The sequence below is a fragment of the Microplitis mediator genome, chromosome 7, assembly GCF_029852145.1.
Source record: "Microplitis mediator isolate UGA2020A chromosome 7, iyMicMedi2.1, whole genome shotgun sequence".
Classification (NCBI taxonomy): Eukaryota; Metazoa; Arthropoda; class Insecta; order Hymenoptera; family Braconidae; genus Microplitis; species Microplitis mediator.
In genome coordinates this window covers 4,064,025-4,082,380 of record NC_079975.1, presented here as the reverse complement: position 1 = coordinate 4,082,380, position 18,356 = coordinate 4,064,025, and the positions used below count along the sequence as shown (strand labels likewise).

Below are 18,356 nucleotides of genomic sequence, written 5' to 3'. Positions count from 1 at the left end.
TAACTTCAAACTCAAAAGACATTAGTATAGATATCATAATAATTCATTCATTTAAATATTTAAAAAAATGTGACCAGTACGATACAGTTTACTGTCGCGATACTTGTTTAGCATTTGGAGGTTAGTGCGAGTATTGATACGTATAGTGTTGACAGTGATTCAGATCGTGAATGGGACTAGAATGGATCGTGATAGTACCTAATGCCAGTTCTTCCCTTCACGATACGCACATTCCTATACGAAAAAAACGGTAGCTGCAACAGGAATAGGTCTTGTAGCATGAGTTTGTTGCTGCAATAGGAAAATTCTGTAGCAACTACAGGGCCCGCCTTGTTACACGGAGAAAAAAATATTGCTCCTCGAACGATCTAAAGTATAGTAACTCGTAGATCGTTACCACAACAATACGTATGCTTATGGTAACAATACCGTATCGTTCCGGTAACTATCTATTAGATAGCTGTGAGCCCTATACGACTTTCCGTAGTCGTCACCTCACACGGCACCGTCTAACCTAACTAAACATCCATTTTCGCGCCAACTTTTGAATATTGTATAATTATTGCTAGCAGACGTTTAATAAAAAAATAGTGTAAAAAATAATTGTGATGTTGAAATATGGACCCACGGATAATTAATAAATTAACAGAGTAGAATCTCCATAACTATGTTGATATATTTATTGATAAGTGTTTTTTATGCTTTTTGTAATCAAATATACATTCATAACCAAAAATCTAAATATTATATATAGTCGATGTTTTATAATTTAAATGTGATACGTAAATAGCAGAAAAATAATTAATAAACAAATGAGATCTGAATTATTATTTAATTTTAAATTAAATTAATAATAAATAAATTCAAAAAATTAAAAGATATATTTATATTTATATTTAAAATTTATTCAGATTATAACTAACTAATAAATCAGTTTTATAAATTATTTTATTTAATGAAAGTTATTTGCTTATCATTTATTTATGAATGATAAAGGTTTTTAAATATCTCATATAATTTGCAACGCGCGTGACGTCAGATAGGGCTCAGAACGATACCGTATAGATCTCAGAGCTATCCACCGTATTGTTGTCAGAACGATACAGTAGATCGTTGCAGTAACAATCTAGTAGATAACTATAGCGTATTGTTACTGTAACTATACAGTATACTTCTGAGAACAATATTTTTTTCTCCGTGTACAGTTACAAGATTAGTTCTGTAGCTGCTACAGGAACATGCCCTGTGGACAGGAATAACCTGTAGCTGCAACAGAATTGATCTTGTGAATACTATGGGGCTTTTCTGTTGCAGCTACAGAGCAAGTCCTGTAACTATACCAGAACTAAGTCTTGTAGCTGCAACAGAATTGATCTTGTGAATACTAAGGAGCTTTTCTGTCACAGCTACACGGAAAATCCTGTAGCTGTAACAGAACTAAGTCCAGTAGCTGCTACCGGGCCATTTCCTGTAGCTGCTACCAGGCCATGTCCTGTAGCTGTAACAAAACTAAGTCCAGTAGCTGCTATCGGGCCATTTCCTGTTGCAGCTACCGGGCCTTGTCCTGTTGCAGAAACACTTATTGTTTTTCCATGTATCCATAAGATCGATCCAATCACGATATTTTTTTCTCCGTAATGTCTTACCTTCTTCATAACTTAAAGTATCAATCGGTTTCTAATTAAATTGAAAAGCTTTTTTCTAGTAAGGAGCCATGATTCGTAAAAGTATTCAGATCATTGATCACATTGAAAAGTCTAGTATAAAATTTATACTAGCGAGTAAACACGATTGAGTGAGCATTTTCATCTGTTACCTCGGTAAAATGTAGCAAAGCTCCAACAATTGAAATAAATTTGCGTAGCTCGCCCCTTTGGAATAATAATAGTAAATACCACTGAATAACGTTTAATATAATGCAACAATAGTTTCAGATTTCACCAGATGTAATTTCACTGTGTGTGTATATAAAATATATATATATATATATATATCTGTGTTTGTGTGAATTTAGTAGTGTGATGTATAGAAGAAAGTGTGAAAATAGTCCTGCAGAAGGGAATGGATGAAAATTAACGTAACATAGTGCACTATATGACTGCATAATAAATTAATGTTGATTGTGTAAGTTGAAGAGAGCATGAGAGTGTTTACCAATAAGAGAGAGCGAGAGTGTCACCACATTGCCGGTCATCGGCGTTATTTGAAACATGGCTGATTACACAAGAGAATTTACCGCAAATTTCAATTATTTAGTGATAAACCTATCCTATCTACCCCAGTGTATCCTAGTACGTGTGTTTGACTAGAGGGAAGTCGCGGTCAACCGGCTATCCGGTCACGGCACATACGATCTGCCTGTATTAACACTATCTCCTCTCTCTATTTTACATTATCGTATTTTATTTTATTTCATTGTATTATATATTATATATATTTTATATTTATTCATTCATATATCGACGATCCATAAATTAATTGCACTCGGGAAATCCTCTTTTATGTATTCAGAGCAATCAGTGCATTAATAAAAATTATTTTTTTTTATAATTAGTTATGGTAATTTAGTGCACTTTCCCGCATGAAAATACCATATATGATAAATATATATGGAAAAATATGTGGCCAAAAACGATATATATTTTCTTATAAATAATATAGTAAGTTTTGATATAATTAATTATATACGTAAGTTTATAAGTTAATACATGTATTATATATATATTTATAATCATATATGTAAACTTATAAGTAAGCACATATATTGATAATTATATATGTAAATTTGTAAGCTAGCACACATATATATATATATATATATATATATATATATATATATATATATATATATATATATATATATATATATATTGTGAACACAATGTTTGAATCTTATAACTGAAAGAGGAAGACAGAAAAAAATAGATTTTATTTATTCTTACATATATGGGGAGACCTATATGGTTCTATATATCGAAAAATATACAAAAATTTATAAAGTTAAATACATGGTACATATATCGTGCCATATAATGATGAATTATATATGTATTCTTATTCGTTTCCACATATAAATAACATTTATTTTTGAACATATTAAAATTATAAGTCTTCAAATATATAAATAATATATTGAAGTTATACGGAAATATATGAAATCATATAAGAGAAAACATATGTAGAAATATAATAAAATCGGCCAAAATCTATAGATAATTCTACATAAGATTTCATGTATTGTCACATATATATTTATATCTGTTTCATATATTTTGTTTAATATATGTTTACCATATATGATATTTTCATGCGGGTTGATAACGCGGTAACGGAGCTGAAAATTTATGATAAATAATTTTTCGTTTCGAAAATTTTTCGACGCTTGGAAAATTTTATTGGGAAAATAAAAATCAATGAAATTTTTTTTTTTTTACTTTCAAATACTTTGAGGGCTCAAAAATTTTTTTAAAAATGTCGGAGTGTTTAATTGAATGGAAATTGTGGGGTAAGATGTTCATTAAAAAAATATTGAGGTAAATTTTTTTTCAAAAATTAAATGAATTATGGATAAGTCTCTTAATTATTATGATGGTAAAAAATGATGACATTGATCTGGTACAAAGTTGCGATATTATTAAATAAATAATTAGTAAAATGTCAAAATGACAAAAGCACTCTTCGTTAATCAGGTCATGTTTTAAAGCAAAGAATAAATTAGGAGAGGAAAAAATAAATAAGTCGGATGAGTGAGAGGTTGAGTGAAGTAATAGGACAGCGGCTGTCCATACTACAAGGCACTAATGTCCGCTACTGAGAGTGACAGGTGGGTAAGGGTCGTATAAAGAAGCCACTTACCATTCAGAACGTGGACCATTACGCTTGCAGGGTTTGCGTTGCTGGGGATGCAGGTGTAATTTCCGCTGTCGGTTGATCTTGCTTGCGTCACCAACAGTTTACTCGTCGTACCGCTCTCCGTTTTCTCCGTTTCCAGGGAGACACCGCCCCTATGGTGAACGCTAGATTATCAAACATACCTTCGTATCTACCTTCATTTTTACTCACAATTTTTCATTTTCTTTCTTACTTTACTTATTTCATAATAAAAACTTTCGTCATCTTTATATTAACGACTAAATTTTCAAGTATTCAATAGATAGCGTTCTATTAAAATAAAATATAATACTAATTTTTTTCGGGTATAGGGTAGAGGTACCATTTGTGGTCACTGCTCCATTTTTGGACATTTAATCCTTTATTTTAATTAATGAAATAGTGTAAAATAAAATTTGCATTTTGACAGTGGGATAGAAGTGTCTTTAAACATATTAAAAAAATTAATTATGTTATTGGGTCTTTTACAAATTATTTTATATAAATTTTTCAAGTGTCCAAAACTGGCCAAAAACGGTACCTCTACCCTAGGTAAAGTAAAATATCTATTGTAATTTATTAATTAGTTACTCAAAAACACGACTGACTCACTAAAATATTTTAAATTCTGTTTGCTTTTAATGGCAATCGAAATTAAATTTTTAACTCTACTGCGTAAAATTAAAAAAAAAATCTAAGAATTTAAAAATTGAGTTAATTAGATGTCTAGTAAACCGGAGATGAGACATTACTTTTAAAGGAAAAAATTACGTTGTCAAAAAATGTTCACTTGCCACCCAGAGGAAATTCTGCCGCCCAGAGCAAAATGGCCGACCCAAACTTTTTGGTAAAAAAAATAATTTAATAGTAAAAGATTTTACTTCGGGTGGTCGACTTACCCCATCTATTAAAAGTGAACATTTTTTTTTATCACAGACCAATTAGTGATTTCCCATAGACTTTTTTTTTTTACTTAATACTAAAAAAAATTCTTAGTAATAAAGTTTGAGTTCGCCGATGAAATTATTTAATAAAAAAAAAAATAAAAACTATACCTTGGACTGTCAAAATCAACTACTGCGCTACCATGATGCCACGTGACACTACTTGGGGGTGTACTTTGGACGTTAACTTTGCATGTAAGACTGATAGTGCTGCCTTTTTTTACATAGACGTCTTCAGCGCCCAGAATTGTCGCTTGCGCCGCTGGAACAATAATTTTTAAATTTTTCTATTTATTTTTTTTCAGCCAACCAAAAAAATCTTCAATATTATTTGTGCTATATATTTTTATATTCAGACGGCGGTAAAATTAGACACTCGCTGACATCGATTTCAAGAAAGTAAAAAAAAATATATATATAAATAAGAATACCTAAGCAACATATGTGTACAGAGATCTCATCCGTTAAATTTATGATGCGAAGTCGATCATGACGTGACTTACGATTACTTTAGAGTTTATTGAAGAAAAAAAATTCGTTTTTTTCTCAAAATTTTCTCTTACTTTATTTAAAATAAATCTGTAGCCGGAAGTTATCGATCTTTCAGATGACCACAGAGAACGATTTATCAGACGTTCTCTGCTCTGATTCACGTCGTTGAATCGTATCGCTCATTCAGCGACTTTGCCATCCTCGTTATTCATGCTTCAGATATTCAACGACTTTTAAAATAAGTGGAAATAAACTCTTATAGATTATCTTGATATTTTTATATTTAATGTCATATTATCATTACTTCTATTATTGATGCACAATAAACAGGAAAAAAGAAAATTTCAATGAATGAATATTTATGGTTTTTCTCATTAGTTTATTTAATTTTTTATCGTAACATGTGAGTAATAATTTTTCATGATACCAGCATCGAAACTTAGTTTCAGAATGCAGACAATCATGAAAAATCTAGTGTGTAACTCAGAATGAAACATGACTTCAAATTGCGGTGATGTGAGCCAACTTCACTCTGGTCTGAAATCGTTTTGTTTCATCCCTTGTTATACAATATACTATTTCATGATACCAGTATCGAAACTTGCTCAGAGTTATAGTGTCCACGGTCGGTCGAAACAAGCGAATTTCAGTCCAATGCCGCAAATAAATAGCAAATGCGTAAATTGTGAATGTCTTTAGCCAGCGGGCAGAAACAAACTTGTTTTGTCCCTTGTGAACAAATAAATTTTTAAAAAAGTTTTTAAAAATTGGAGCTAAATACCGTTCGGTCTACGGTATGGAGACACAGTAGGCTCGCGCCAAGACACTTCATACATATACATGTGTTTGATTTGAACGAGTACTTGGCGCGAGACACTACCGTGTCTCCTGATAATGTTTCTGCCCGCTGACTGAAGGCTTTGGCAATTTAAATTCTGATACTAGTCGTTTGTTTGACAGTTATTTCAGATCATTAATTTTTTTTATGTGAATGACAGTTCTGACTGTGGTCAAGTTTTGTAAAAATAAGTGTAAATAATAAATAGTATTCATAGTTTCTGTTGATTATAAAATGATACTGAAGTTTGCCGACGTCTAATAATGTTTGAATTTTTTTAAAAACGATAAATTATAAAAATTAAAATATTTTAAAAAATGCACCTGTAGCTTTTTCTATTTTCTACATGCGCATATTTTTTTTTCGTAATTCATTTGTTGAAAAAACAATCAGAGAATTGTTTAACTTGTTTCTAATTGGCTGCTGACACTGAAACTTTAAGTTCTAATGCAGGTACCATTACGGAAAAAAACTAATCAACACTAATGAGAAACACTAATGCTTTAGTTTTTTCACGCACTAATAGTTTAGTGTCATCAGTGCGTTTAGTGTAATTAATGTGTTTAGTGTCATTACTTTTAATTTCACAGTAGAGTAATAGTACCGACTAATTGGATTACTAATGAACACTATTGAAACCTGGTCAGTACTTATCACTTCCAGTAATATTGTAAGATTCACTAATAAGACTACTAATGATTACTAATAAAACGCTACTTAACACTAATCACTTCCAATAGTGCTGCCCGACTCAGTATTGGAGTACTAATGATCACAATAAATACAACACGAATAACTTCCAATGTTGCAAGATTCATTACTCAGAGTACTCACGGTCACTAATGATCACTAATAAAACACTAATCAACACTAATGAATTTTCAATAGTGTTCATTAGTTGTTTTCTGTAAGGGTAATCATGAAAAATCTAGTGTGTAACTCAGAAGCAAACACGATTTCAAACTGCGGTTGATGTCAGCCAACTTCACCCTGGTCTGAAATCGTTTTGTTTCATCCCTTGTCATACAATATACTATTTATTAACATAAATATTGAATTTATCAGCATTAATAATTTAATTAAGTAGTATAGCATTTATAAAAAAATTATTGTGTTGTATTCTATAGTTTTTTTTCTTTAAAAAATTATCTAACCTGATTCGAATTTCCGTCGTACCGCGTTTGACTTGACATCGGGGACTGGATCAGTCTCTTAATGAAGTAGGAGATGGATAAACAGAAACAAAAAAATTATATTTTAGAATTGACCATAAAAAATTATTTAATTTAGTATTTTTTATTCTTAAAAAAAAGTAGACTCGATTGCAATGACAAATTTATTTTATTTTTGTCTTATTATAAAAATAAAAAAAAATGTCAATGATAATATAAACAAGGACAATATAAAAATAATGATATTGTATGATTAATTTGAACATCGAGTTGTTTAGCATTTGTAATGCAAATTACTTGGCAAGTACAAAGTAAAAGGGCTTGCGCTAGATTTCACTGGCAAATATTGATAGTTTGTAGCTCTCTCTCTCACTCGAGAGTAGAACCAGCTAGATAACTCAGTTTACTGTTAAAGAGAAAATCGAGTGAGTTTGGGATCTATTAAAGGGATGGCGCAGAGAGTTCAGGAGCACAGTAGAGCCAGCCACACAGAGGGCGGCTCTACAGAGGGAACAATTGTGGGCACGAGAATGTGGGTGAGAGGTTAAGATATAGATACTGAGACGGGAGAAAGTGAAGTTGAGGATTCGCAACTGAATTAATCAGTGTGCTAGTCAAGGTGTAACATCCTCAGTCTACTACTGATGCAACAATCAATCCTCAATTGTACCAGATTGTCGTGACAAGACGGTCATTAAGTCAATCATCGGCTTTCTATTCCACTAAATTTATAATTATTTACTCGACCTTCTCAATAATATTATTTATTATAATTATGTCGTTACATGGAATACTAGATTTATTTATTTATTTTTTTTTTAATATTCTGTCGAGATTTATTATAAAACAGGTGCAAAAAGTTAATAGCGTACCAGTTATTAACATACCTCTGAACATGAAAAAATAATAATAGTTGTTGTTAATCTCCAAAACAACATTAGCATGCTCGTTTAAAATAGGATATTACACACCCAGTGAGAAAACTTGGAGATTAAAACCCGTGTGCGCAATTGCCTACTCGAGACGAAGGCGAGGGTGGAAAACACGCGGATTGGGACATATTGCCTTCCTCTGTGGTGTGTGTACAATTTTTCACCAAATCTACATTTGAAAGTTTAAATTTTTGCTTCTGTTTGTGGGAAGAATGGCACATGCGCTAATTTTTATCATTTGTTTTCTCATAAGAGAAAATCACAACTTTCTTCCTCTAAACAGGGCAGGAATTTAAACTTTTGGCGCAGATAAGGTGAAGTAGGACATTACACACCAAGGTAGAAAATTTGGAGATTCAAACGCGCGTGCGTAATTGTCTACCCGAGACGAAGACAAGTTTTCCTTTGTGATGTGTAATTGTGTATTCGATTTTTTACCAGAACTATACCTCAAAGTTTAAATTTTTATCTACTTAAGGGAAGAATGGCGCACGCGCTAATTTTTGTCATTTCTCATAAAAGAAAACTACAACTTTCTTTCCTCTAAACAGGGCAGGAATTTGAATTTTCGAAACAGGTATGAAAAATATATATGTGAAATCTATATATCATATATATAACAAATATGCTTGCAAAAAATAAATATGTCCAATAAGTGTTGAGTATATGCTCACAAGTATGTCAATATATATGTAGAGAAATCTGTGTTGATTTATATACAAAATATAAACAAATATATGTTCGCGCAAAAAAAAAAAAAACAAATAGATGTCACATAGATTTTTTGCATGTATATTTATGCGCGGGTGTATATTATCAGATTTAAAAAATTAAAAATATACTGAAGTGTCAATAATCGGTACACTATCAATACTTCAGTAATTTCGCGTAATAAAAAAAACAATTATCAACTAATTCGTTAATTGAAAATATATGAAAGTATGATCGAAAAAAATTGAACAATTATTTTTGTGCAGTCAGAATAAATGCGCAGTAGAAACAAAGTTAATTTGTATGATATTAAATTGATTATAGTCGCTCGAATATATGCAGATTCATATATTATTTCACCTAAAATTTAAATCCCATAAAATATTTAAACTTTAATAATCCACTCTAACAAAAATTCATTAAAACTCATTGTAAAAATTATTTAATATGAAAATTGTCGGCTATTTCAATTATAAAATATCTCTCTTATTTTTTTATACTGTACTATTAATTATTTTTAAAAATTATTAATTGATAAAAAAATAATTAAGTGTAAATAATTATTACAAGGTCCATAATTGGGTCATTTACCTTATTATCGTATTTAATACTAAAATAAAAATAAAAAAAAAAATTTTTCAATTAAGTATTCATAATTAAACTCATTGAGTTTGTAATTAGTTTTAGAATTTAATAAAGGATTGCAATGAATTTATTAATTATTAATTTCTCGAGTATTTAATATCAAATACTAAATATAATATCGTAGTTATAATTTTACTTTGTAAGTAATTAATTTATATAAATTCTTGTCATTGATGGGTACCAATCGTCAACCATTAATTAAATTAATTATCTATAATATCTGCTTCAATTTATTTGTATATTATTCATAGGATTTAATTACAAATATAATTATACTAATTAATCTGTATTAATTATCATTGATAATTCGCGATATCACTGTAATTTAATATTGAAAGTGTCCATGTCAACGGGACAGTCTAATTGAAGATAAATAATTATGGTTAATTGAGCGGATATTTACCTTCAACCCTCAGTGCAAATGCCATCTTAAGTTTAGGCTCAGTATTGACCTGGCACTCGTACAGTCCAGCGTCTCTCGGCTGGACATAATCGATTATTAGACGCCACTCGTCACTTCCCTCTGGATGCTTTACTGAAAATCTCGCGTCTCCTGTGTACGTCACTAACGACGACGTCAGAATATGAATGTCCTTCATTCTCATCCACGATATCTGTAACAAAAAATTTTTTATTCATTTTTTTTTTTGCTTCAAGAGCTTTAGTGTGTCCATAATAGAACACTTATGAGACTACTCTCCTACATGATTTTTATTTTTGGGTCATTTATATAGCATTCATATATTTGGCTTTATATTTAGTATATGTGGTTAAATATATGTTGACATTTATTTTCGCGGTAAAAAAATATTTCAAATAAATTTGATGTCTATGTTACATATATTTTCATAAATATGTAATATTTCATAAATTTTAAAGTTATTTGAATTTTTTTTAATTTTCGAATTATTCAAATTTTTTAAATTATTCGAAATTTTTAAATTATTCGTAAAATTTAAATGATTCTGTATATATACGAATTACACGAACGTTAAGTTTGACTGCAGTTAAATAAATATTATAAAAATTATTTTGTTACATTCTGGCTTCAGCATTTACGAGAGAGAATAATTTTTAATTTACCAGGTTGACGTCGTTAGGGTATCGATAGATCCCAGATGCGTTAGGTCGTCGATTATTTTATTAACTATTGATTTCAATTATTTTTCGCGATTTCAAATGTATCTCGATGCCATAGCTGCCTTAATTTTCTATATAAATATATTTATAGTAGCAGGTGAACGGTAGAAAAATCGGCAGGAAACCCGAGCTGCTGTTGAGCGCTCGGGGTTATAGGACAGGGTGGAACTGCTAGTAGGCGCTCACCCCTGGGTATTAATAGGCCTATGGATAGGTCATAGTGTTGGTGAAAATATTTGGGTGCCATTTGGCAGCCCAAAATAAGGTTAGATTAATTTAGAATTAGTCTTAGGTTTATTTTATAATTATTGGAGTGTAAAAAGCAGACTGATACATTCGGATTCAGTAGAGTACTCGTCTCTGCTGATTCAATTCCTCCGACTAACTGAACTTCTTTTTGTCACTGCATAATTAAATATTAAAAATTAATACAGTGTCTAATTACGGGAACGTAACAATTTATAATTTATAATTATCAAAAAATTAAAATTTTATGTGCCTGAAGATCGGAAGGTTTTTTGCGAAACGAAAATACGTAACAAAATAAAAAGTAAAAAATCTACTAGATTCAGATTTTTGAAATGTTTCGGTTGCTAGTATGTCAGCCAAAAATTGCAGACCACTCCTAACTACCCCTTGAGCAGTCAAATTACATAAATTTTTTTCGTCGTTACGCGAAAAACGTTCCGATCTTCAGGTACACAAAATTTTAAATCTATAAGTTGTTCCTGTTTTTCGAAACCAGCGGCTTAAAAAATTTTAAATTTCTTAATGATGTTTTCTATATTTAAAAAAAAAATTATTTTCACACGTTCAAAAAAATAATGAGTCAGTCAATTAAAAAATTTAATGATAGGAAAAAAAATTTAATTGAACAAAAAAAGAACTAGAAGATCTATCACATGAAAAATTATTACTGCAGATATAACATATAAGCAATTAATTTTTATAAAAATCCTTATATTTATGTCCATACTAGCGATAAATTTTATATAATCTGTCTATTTATATAAAGATCAATTAATAAATAATTAAACGATTTGCAAGCCCAGTTCTCGATATTTGTCTCGACACATATAATTTTTCTCAATAAATAATGAATTTAAAAGTAAATATGAAGGACTAAATGCTAGTAACGCTAATGAATGTTAAAATACTTCTTGACATAAAAAAAAAAAACAAAAAACTCTTAAGTTGTTAAACGTATGTTCCAAGTGTTTGAGGATTTTCTCACTCGTTAATTACCCCCATGGTAAGACTCACAAGTTGTGTCGTTTTCTCAGATACTTTTCTTACTTTTTTTTTCATTTTCTCCACTGGCTCTTCTGCTTCTTATTCGTCTTTTATTTTATTTTTTTTTTTTTATTACTTCCTCTAGCACTTTCAACATTTCCTTGAGTTTAACGAGTCTAGAAGAAGTGGACAGACAAGACGGAAATGTTTTCTGGTTTTCTTCTATTGCTATTTTTTATTTTTTCTCTCACTTATTTTTAAATAAAGAACTAATTGAAGTACTTATTTACTATATTCATCATACATAGATATATATATTTATATTTCTACCGTATAACTCTATTTCATATTTCAAAAATAATAAATTTCACTCAATTATTTAAAAAAATTTTTTTTTGTGAGTTTAATATTCATTGAAATTAATGCAAAATAAATAACTGGACTTTTATTTTCAGGAGTGTATAAAAAATAAAAGGCAAAGGAAAAAAAAAACATTGACGATGAAATTCGATAGAGGAACACAGAACGTGTACGCTTGAGGACATAAGCGAGAACGAGAGTAGTGCTATTAAAATGTAAATTTAAAATACAATTTCCGTCTTTTAACATCCGGGTTGTTTTAAAAGGACGTACTTCTTGTAACCAGATTTTATCGTACTTATACAATGACAAACAAGTTAACAATTGTTTAATCAATTTTTATTTTTTTATAATTAAAAATTTAATTTTATTTACTATTCTAAAATTTTTTCGATTATTTGTAATTTTTTTTTTGTAGTCCTGTTTATTTACTGGGTTGTAAGAAAAATTTTTTTTGTTGCAGTAAAAATCCCTAACGCTGATTAATAATCACAGTTACGAGAGAATAAAAATTTTTACTGTTGGGATAAAAAGGCAACCAATGAAATAACGATTAGATTTGACATGAAATTTTGAAATCTGGAAGAAATTCGATCATGGTATTTTTTAATTTATTAGGAGAATTGTTGAAAAAAAATTTGATATATTAATTGATTTCATCAGAAATTTAATTGACAAAATTGAGACGAATTTGAAAATTTTTCAATGTACAGCTTTGAAGGACTTTAAGGCTGAGTCTATATAATTTACATGGAAATTGACTATGATAAGAACTATAAAGTTGATTTTTAACGAAATTGAAAAACTAGAGTTCTTTGATTTCAATATTCGGTGTAGAATATCTCAGGTTTTGTTTAGAGTCGTCTATTAATGGAAAATAATCACCAGGAGAGGGGCAAAATGAACCATGGGTCCTCAAATTTATTTAAAAATTTGATAATGAGACACAATGGCCACTATGGTCCAAAGTAGGCAACCAAAAGTTTGAAAAAAAATCTGAAATCCGCACCCGAAAATTTAATTTTTATAATTTTACATCAATTTTGTGTAAATTTTGTGATAATAATTTCAGTAAATTATTTATCGTTTTCGAATTTTATTTTTATGTGAAAAAAAATTACTCTGCAAAAAAGTGATAGATTGTAAATATTTTTCCTTATCCTTAGCAATATTTTTCAGTCTAAAACTATAAATACAAAAAAAAAATTAACTCAAGTAAATTTTTTTTTCGTAAATCTCAAGGTGAGCCCTTGAGCAATTTCATAAGCTGGGGATTTCGTTGAATCTCAGACGAACAAACTATTCGTTCATGTCTACAAAACATGAAAAGAGCAGTTACTGTGCCAGTAGCAGAGAAGCAGTGCCAGTAAAGAAGAAGTAGTAGTGGCGGTAATAGTCAGGCAGTCTTTTGTCTGACGTCTGACCGCAGCTCAAGTATTATCCCTCGCGTCTTTCACTGTCATTCTTACCGACTCAACATCAGACATCCTGTACAAGAGGCTATTTCACTTATACACTGGCTTTAGAAATGTAATGAAAAATTCTAAAAAATATATATTATTAAATAAAAACATTGAAACTTTTAAAATTAAATTTTTAATTTAAATCGATTACTCAAAAAGCTTTTTTAAAATATTTATTATTAATATTAAGTTGTCAAAGTAACTGAACCTTTTACAGTTACTTTATTTTCCGTATTTATTTAGTAGTATTTACTTTTATATCTCTGACAAAATGATATATTTATAAACTTGAAATAATATTTTTGTAACTTGTGCTCTAGAATAAAATAAAAAACGACATTATTACCTTTACTCTAGATTTTTTTTGTTCCTGTTTAAATAAACTAAAATATCTGATATTTGAAATATATTTTTGTTGGCAGTATCACCCGGGTGACCAGTTTGCCCTACTTCTGATGTATGCGTGATTATTTTCTACCAAAAAAAAATTCGTTTACTAAAAATTGTGTGTATTAGTCAGGCACTAAATTTGTAGTGACCTATTTACCCCGAACTTTATTGATTTGAGGTACAAAAAATATCTTAAATGCTGTAAAGCGAAACCCATTTTCTATTTTAATTGAAACTCAAAAATTTTTGAATCAAATACACTGGTCACAAAAATTAAGGGATAGAAAAAAAATCCGAAATTTTTAGGTGATTTTCAACATGCTGTAACTCGGTGAAAAATGGTCGCAGAAGAAAATTAACAAAAGTAAATTGTAGCCTCAAGTTTCTAATTTTCAGATCTGGACCTCAAATTTTTTTATCATGCACGGTTCCGGAGTAATCATAAGAAAACCGACGAAAAAAAAATTCTCAAAATTTTTGCTGGTCTTTCAATAACTCTATGGGGGTCAATAAATTTTTTTGAATAATCCGACCTTATGACTCTTTTAGAAAATTTTATGCCCTTTAATTTGGCGACCTGAAAAAGTCTCTACGACGATTTGGCGCCGAATTATCATTGATCAAAGCAAAAAGTCCATTTTGGCTTTGATAATCAATAACTCCGGACGTATTGGTCGTACACAGAATGGAAGCAAGGTTTTGAAAACTGGAAAGTGTATATAAAAAATTTTCAAAAATCAAATTTGTGCTGTCTGACAGTTTGATAAAAATAATAAAATTTTGTAGTTAGTTGCGAATATTGAACGACAATCCCGGTTTAAATATTTCTCTCACTACTTTCACGTAAACACGGGGTTTAAATTAAAAAGCTCATGAGATGACAAACTAAATTATAAAATTTAAATTAATCTTTGTGTTGAAATTAAATGCAATGTTGGAGATACGAAGTGCATCGTGCACACATCATATGTTGAGTTTTCCGGTATACTAAATGAGTGTTTTCCAAACTGCGTGTTTGCTAATTGGGTATGAGTCGGTATTCTGTACATCGCTGTAGCAACCGTACGCTTTTTTTTTGATACCGTACATTTAATTGTATCTCTATTAACAATATATTTTATTATATCTTGAATTAACTACTTTAATTATCCTTAATTCGGATCCTTTTCTCAACATACAAAATTCTCTAAAAATTAAAATTGCATTGAAAAAAATTAGCGAAGTAAACGCGAAGTGGATCGCTGTTTATATATTTAATCCCCTCGGAATAAAATTCATTCCTAAAAAGAGTTGATTTTAATATTAAAACTTGGGATCGGAGCGAATGCGGATTTAAAGGGGGAAACGGGTCTGAGAATTCAGCTTGACGAGCGGAGTCAGGAAAAATATATGGTTCAAAAGTTTATACATGTATGTATTTATATATTTATACGATAAAACGCGGCTTATCACGAAGATAGCGCCCAAAATTCTTAACTGATTTCAATGAAACTCAGCATACGATGAGTAAAATCGGCCAATTAGTTAGAAAGTTATAGTATTTCAAAATTTTGAAAATGTCAAAAATTAATATTTTTACTGATTCTTTCTTCAATAACTTTCGAATGTGACAATTTATCGAATTCCTTCAAAATGCATCTGAAAGCTCTTCAAATAAGTTTCAATTTTCATGCCTATACATATGCCTCGACCGAAGAAATTACTTATCTTACTATTCATCATTAAATGAAATTTTTCCATTGCATTCATTTCTGATGATATTCAAAAAAACTTTGTGGCTTTCTCAATGCCTCCGATTCTGATTATACACTTTTTACATATCTATCTATTTATACATATAGATATCATGAAATCTACTCCCATTTCAGTTACCGAATGGCCTTTTTTTAAGAGTACACTGGAAAAATTAAATAATAGGAATTACTATCTAGTCCCGAGTCGAAATATTAGACGTAAATTGAACGTTTTTAACGTTTTGAACGTAGATTGGAGTATCATAAATTGAAAACATATTTATCATAAAACTATAACTCATTTATACTTCCAATAAGAAAACAAAAGCATATATCAAAAAATTTTTTTCATCGATTTTGTACTCCTGGAATATAATCACGTCAATTCTCTAAAATTTTGTCGTCTGCTTTTCTGGCTCTTAAATAAGGAATTCGTATTTTAAAAAAACATTTTTTTTTGTTCCATACTTCTATCTATAACACTATATATGTATATCTGTTCATATATTATGATATCAAGGTGATGAAAATTGTGATTACAAATAATGAAATAAACTAATTGATGTTATCATTAAACTAAAATCATAACTCATGAAATTACCAATTTTTTATAAACCAAAATACAAAAAAACCGTTCAAATTACTTTCAAAACGTTAAAAACGTTCAATTTACGTTTAAAACGTTAAGAACGTTCAACTTACGTCTAATATTTTGACTCGGGGTTATAGTAAAATTTTTTACCATCAATCCGATAGCAGTGAATACTATTTAGATGATTGTATGAATTATCTAGATTGTAGCATTCACCATATTTATAATAATTGTTACAATCAAGATGATTTATACAATTATCTAGATAGTATTCACTGCTATCGGATTGATGGTAAAAAATTTTACTATACCTAGATAGTAATTCCTATTATTTAATTTTTTCAGTGTACCTTCGTTATTAAAAATTCTTAAAATTGGTGACATTATTAAGCATCATTCCAAGAATATTCTGCTAAATTTTGATAAAAAAATATTGAAAAATAAGCCAGTGGTAGTGGGGAAAACCGAGTCACCTCAAGACTTGACTCAAAAATCACTCTGAATTCACTCCTAATTTTTTACAGTGTGAGTATTTTATTTATGAATTTAATACAATCGTAAATAAGTAATTCATTCCAGCGAATAGACATTAAAATAAATCCGATGATAATAATAATAAGATAAGGAACTATTACATATATTATCGTAATCGATTAAGCGTTGTGCAAGTAAGCAGAATAGAACGATTACAGTTTCTGTGAATAAACCATCTCAATTTAAAAGACAGCAAAAAGATATAGAGGATACAAAAGGGGTTGAGTAAATCGGAAAAAGAGAGATGAGAAAGAGGATAGTGAATTTAAGATTCTCAGTATAAAGCTGAGTTAAAATTTGTTATTTTCTGCTTAGGTCAACTCGAAAGATTCAGAAACGCTGCTTTCCATCTTGTTGCCTTACCCACCACCCATTTGGCTTGTTGGGTTATACTGAATCTCCATTTTCCTTTAATTTATTCGTATAACTAAAATAAGACGTTATTTTCCTACTGCCTCTACTGCTGCTGCAGTTTCTTCTGCGCTACACTTTAAAGACTACAAAAATACCAAAGTACAATCTCGTATTAAGGCGATGAAAAGAGTTGAATATAAAATAAAAAATGAAATCGTTAAATCTGGATAAAAAGAATACTTCAATTTGAAGATATATATAAAAAAATAAAGCAAGAAAACAGTCAAAGAAAACGCGCGGAATGAATTTATTGCAATAAAAACGAAAAATTTATTATATATATTTTCCAATTCCTATACTGAAACGACGTCATAAGTTTTTTATATTTTTTTTTTTCATATATTTTATTGCTATTCATTTTATTAAAAAATTTTTCCATATTTTTTGATGCATATATTGCCTTCAATAATTTTTATAAGTTTTTCAATCTTTTTCAAAAACTTGAATGAAAAAAAGTTGCTACGTACCTCGAGATCTATAGAACGATGGCCTCAGTCACAAATGTCGTAACCGACAAAAATTGGGACATAAATTTTTTTTCTGCAATTAATTTTTTACAATAATGTCCCTAATTTTCTGGCTTTATGACAATTGTGACGTAGGCCATCGATAAGTAGACTATATAATTTTAAAAAAAAATTAGTATTCGAAGGACCAACAAAGAAGATGACTGGTACACGGTAAGAAATGCATGGCGTTCAACACCATGCTGGTATCGTCTCAAGACAGATACTAAAATAGTATGTGAAATATTCCTAGTCAGTATTGTAACAAGTTCCAGAAGTATGGCGTTATTTACTATACTGTATAGTACTGGAACTATTGCATTGCTCACACGTATGCATAGCAAGCACGGCGAAACAGCATGGCCCTGAGACCCATACTATAATTCT

At 29.7% G+C, this 18,356-nt stretch overlaps 2 protein-coding genes across 8 annotated transcripts in view; one reads left to right on the top strand and one right to left on the bottom strand.

Annotated features, from left to right (window-relative positions):
• LOC130672087 (zwei Ig domain protein zig-8-like) overlaps positions 1–12,622 on the top strand; it is a 109,531-nt gene extending 96,909 nt beyond the window's left edge. The window contains exon 8 of the mRNA XM_057476355.1: positions 12,433–12,622. Within this exon, the coding sequence (XP_057332338.1) occupies positions 12,433–12,449 (17 nt within the window). The 3' untranslated portion in view covers positions 12,450–12,622. The remainder of the gene's footprint in view (positions 1–12,432) is intronic.
• LOC130672088 (hemicentin-2-like) overlaps positions 1–18,356 on the bottom strand; it is a 161,841-nt gene that overhangs the window by 8,179 nt on the left and 135,306 nt on the right. For 4 of the 7 annotated variants that reach the window (XM_057476362.1, XM_057476359.1, XM_057476361.1 and 1 more), the window contains exons 4-7: positions 10,008–10,218; positions 7,299–7,355; positions 4,926–5,076; positions 3,856–4,016 (exon numbers count right to left, since the gene is read on the bottom strand). In XM_057476362.1, the coding sequence (XP_057332345.1) occupies positions 3,856–4,016; positions 4,926–5,076; positions 7,299–7,355; positions 10,008–10,218 (580 nt within the window). The remainder of the gene's footprint in view (positions 1–3,855; positions 4,017–4,925; positions 5,077–7,298; positions 7,356–10,007; positions 10,219–18,356) is intronic. The other 3 variants (XM_057476363.1, XM_057476364.1, XM_057476365.1) reach the window with 3 other exon arrangements.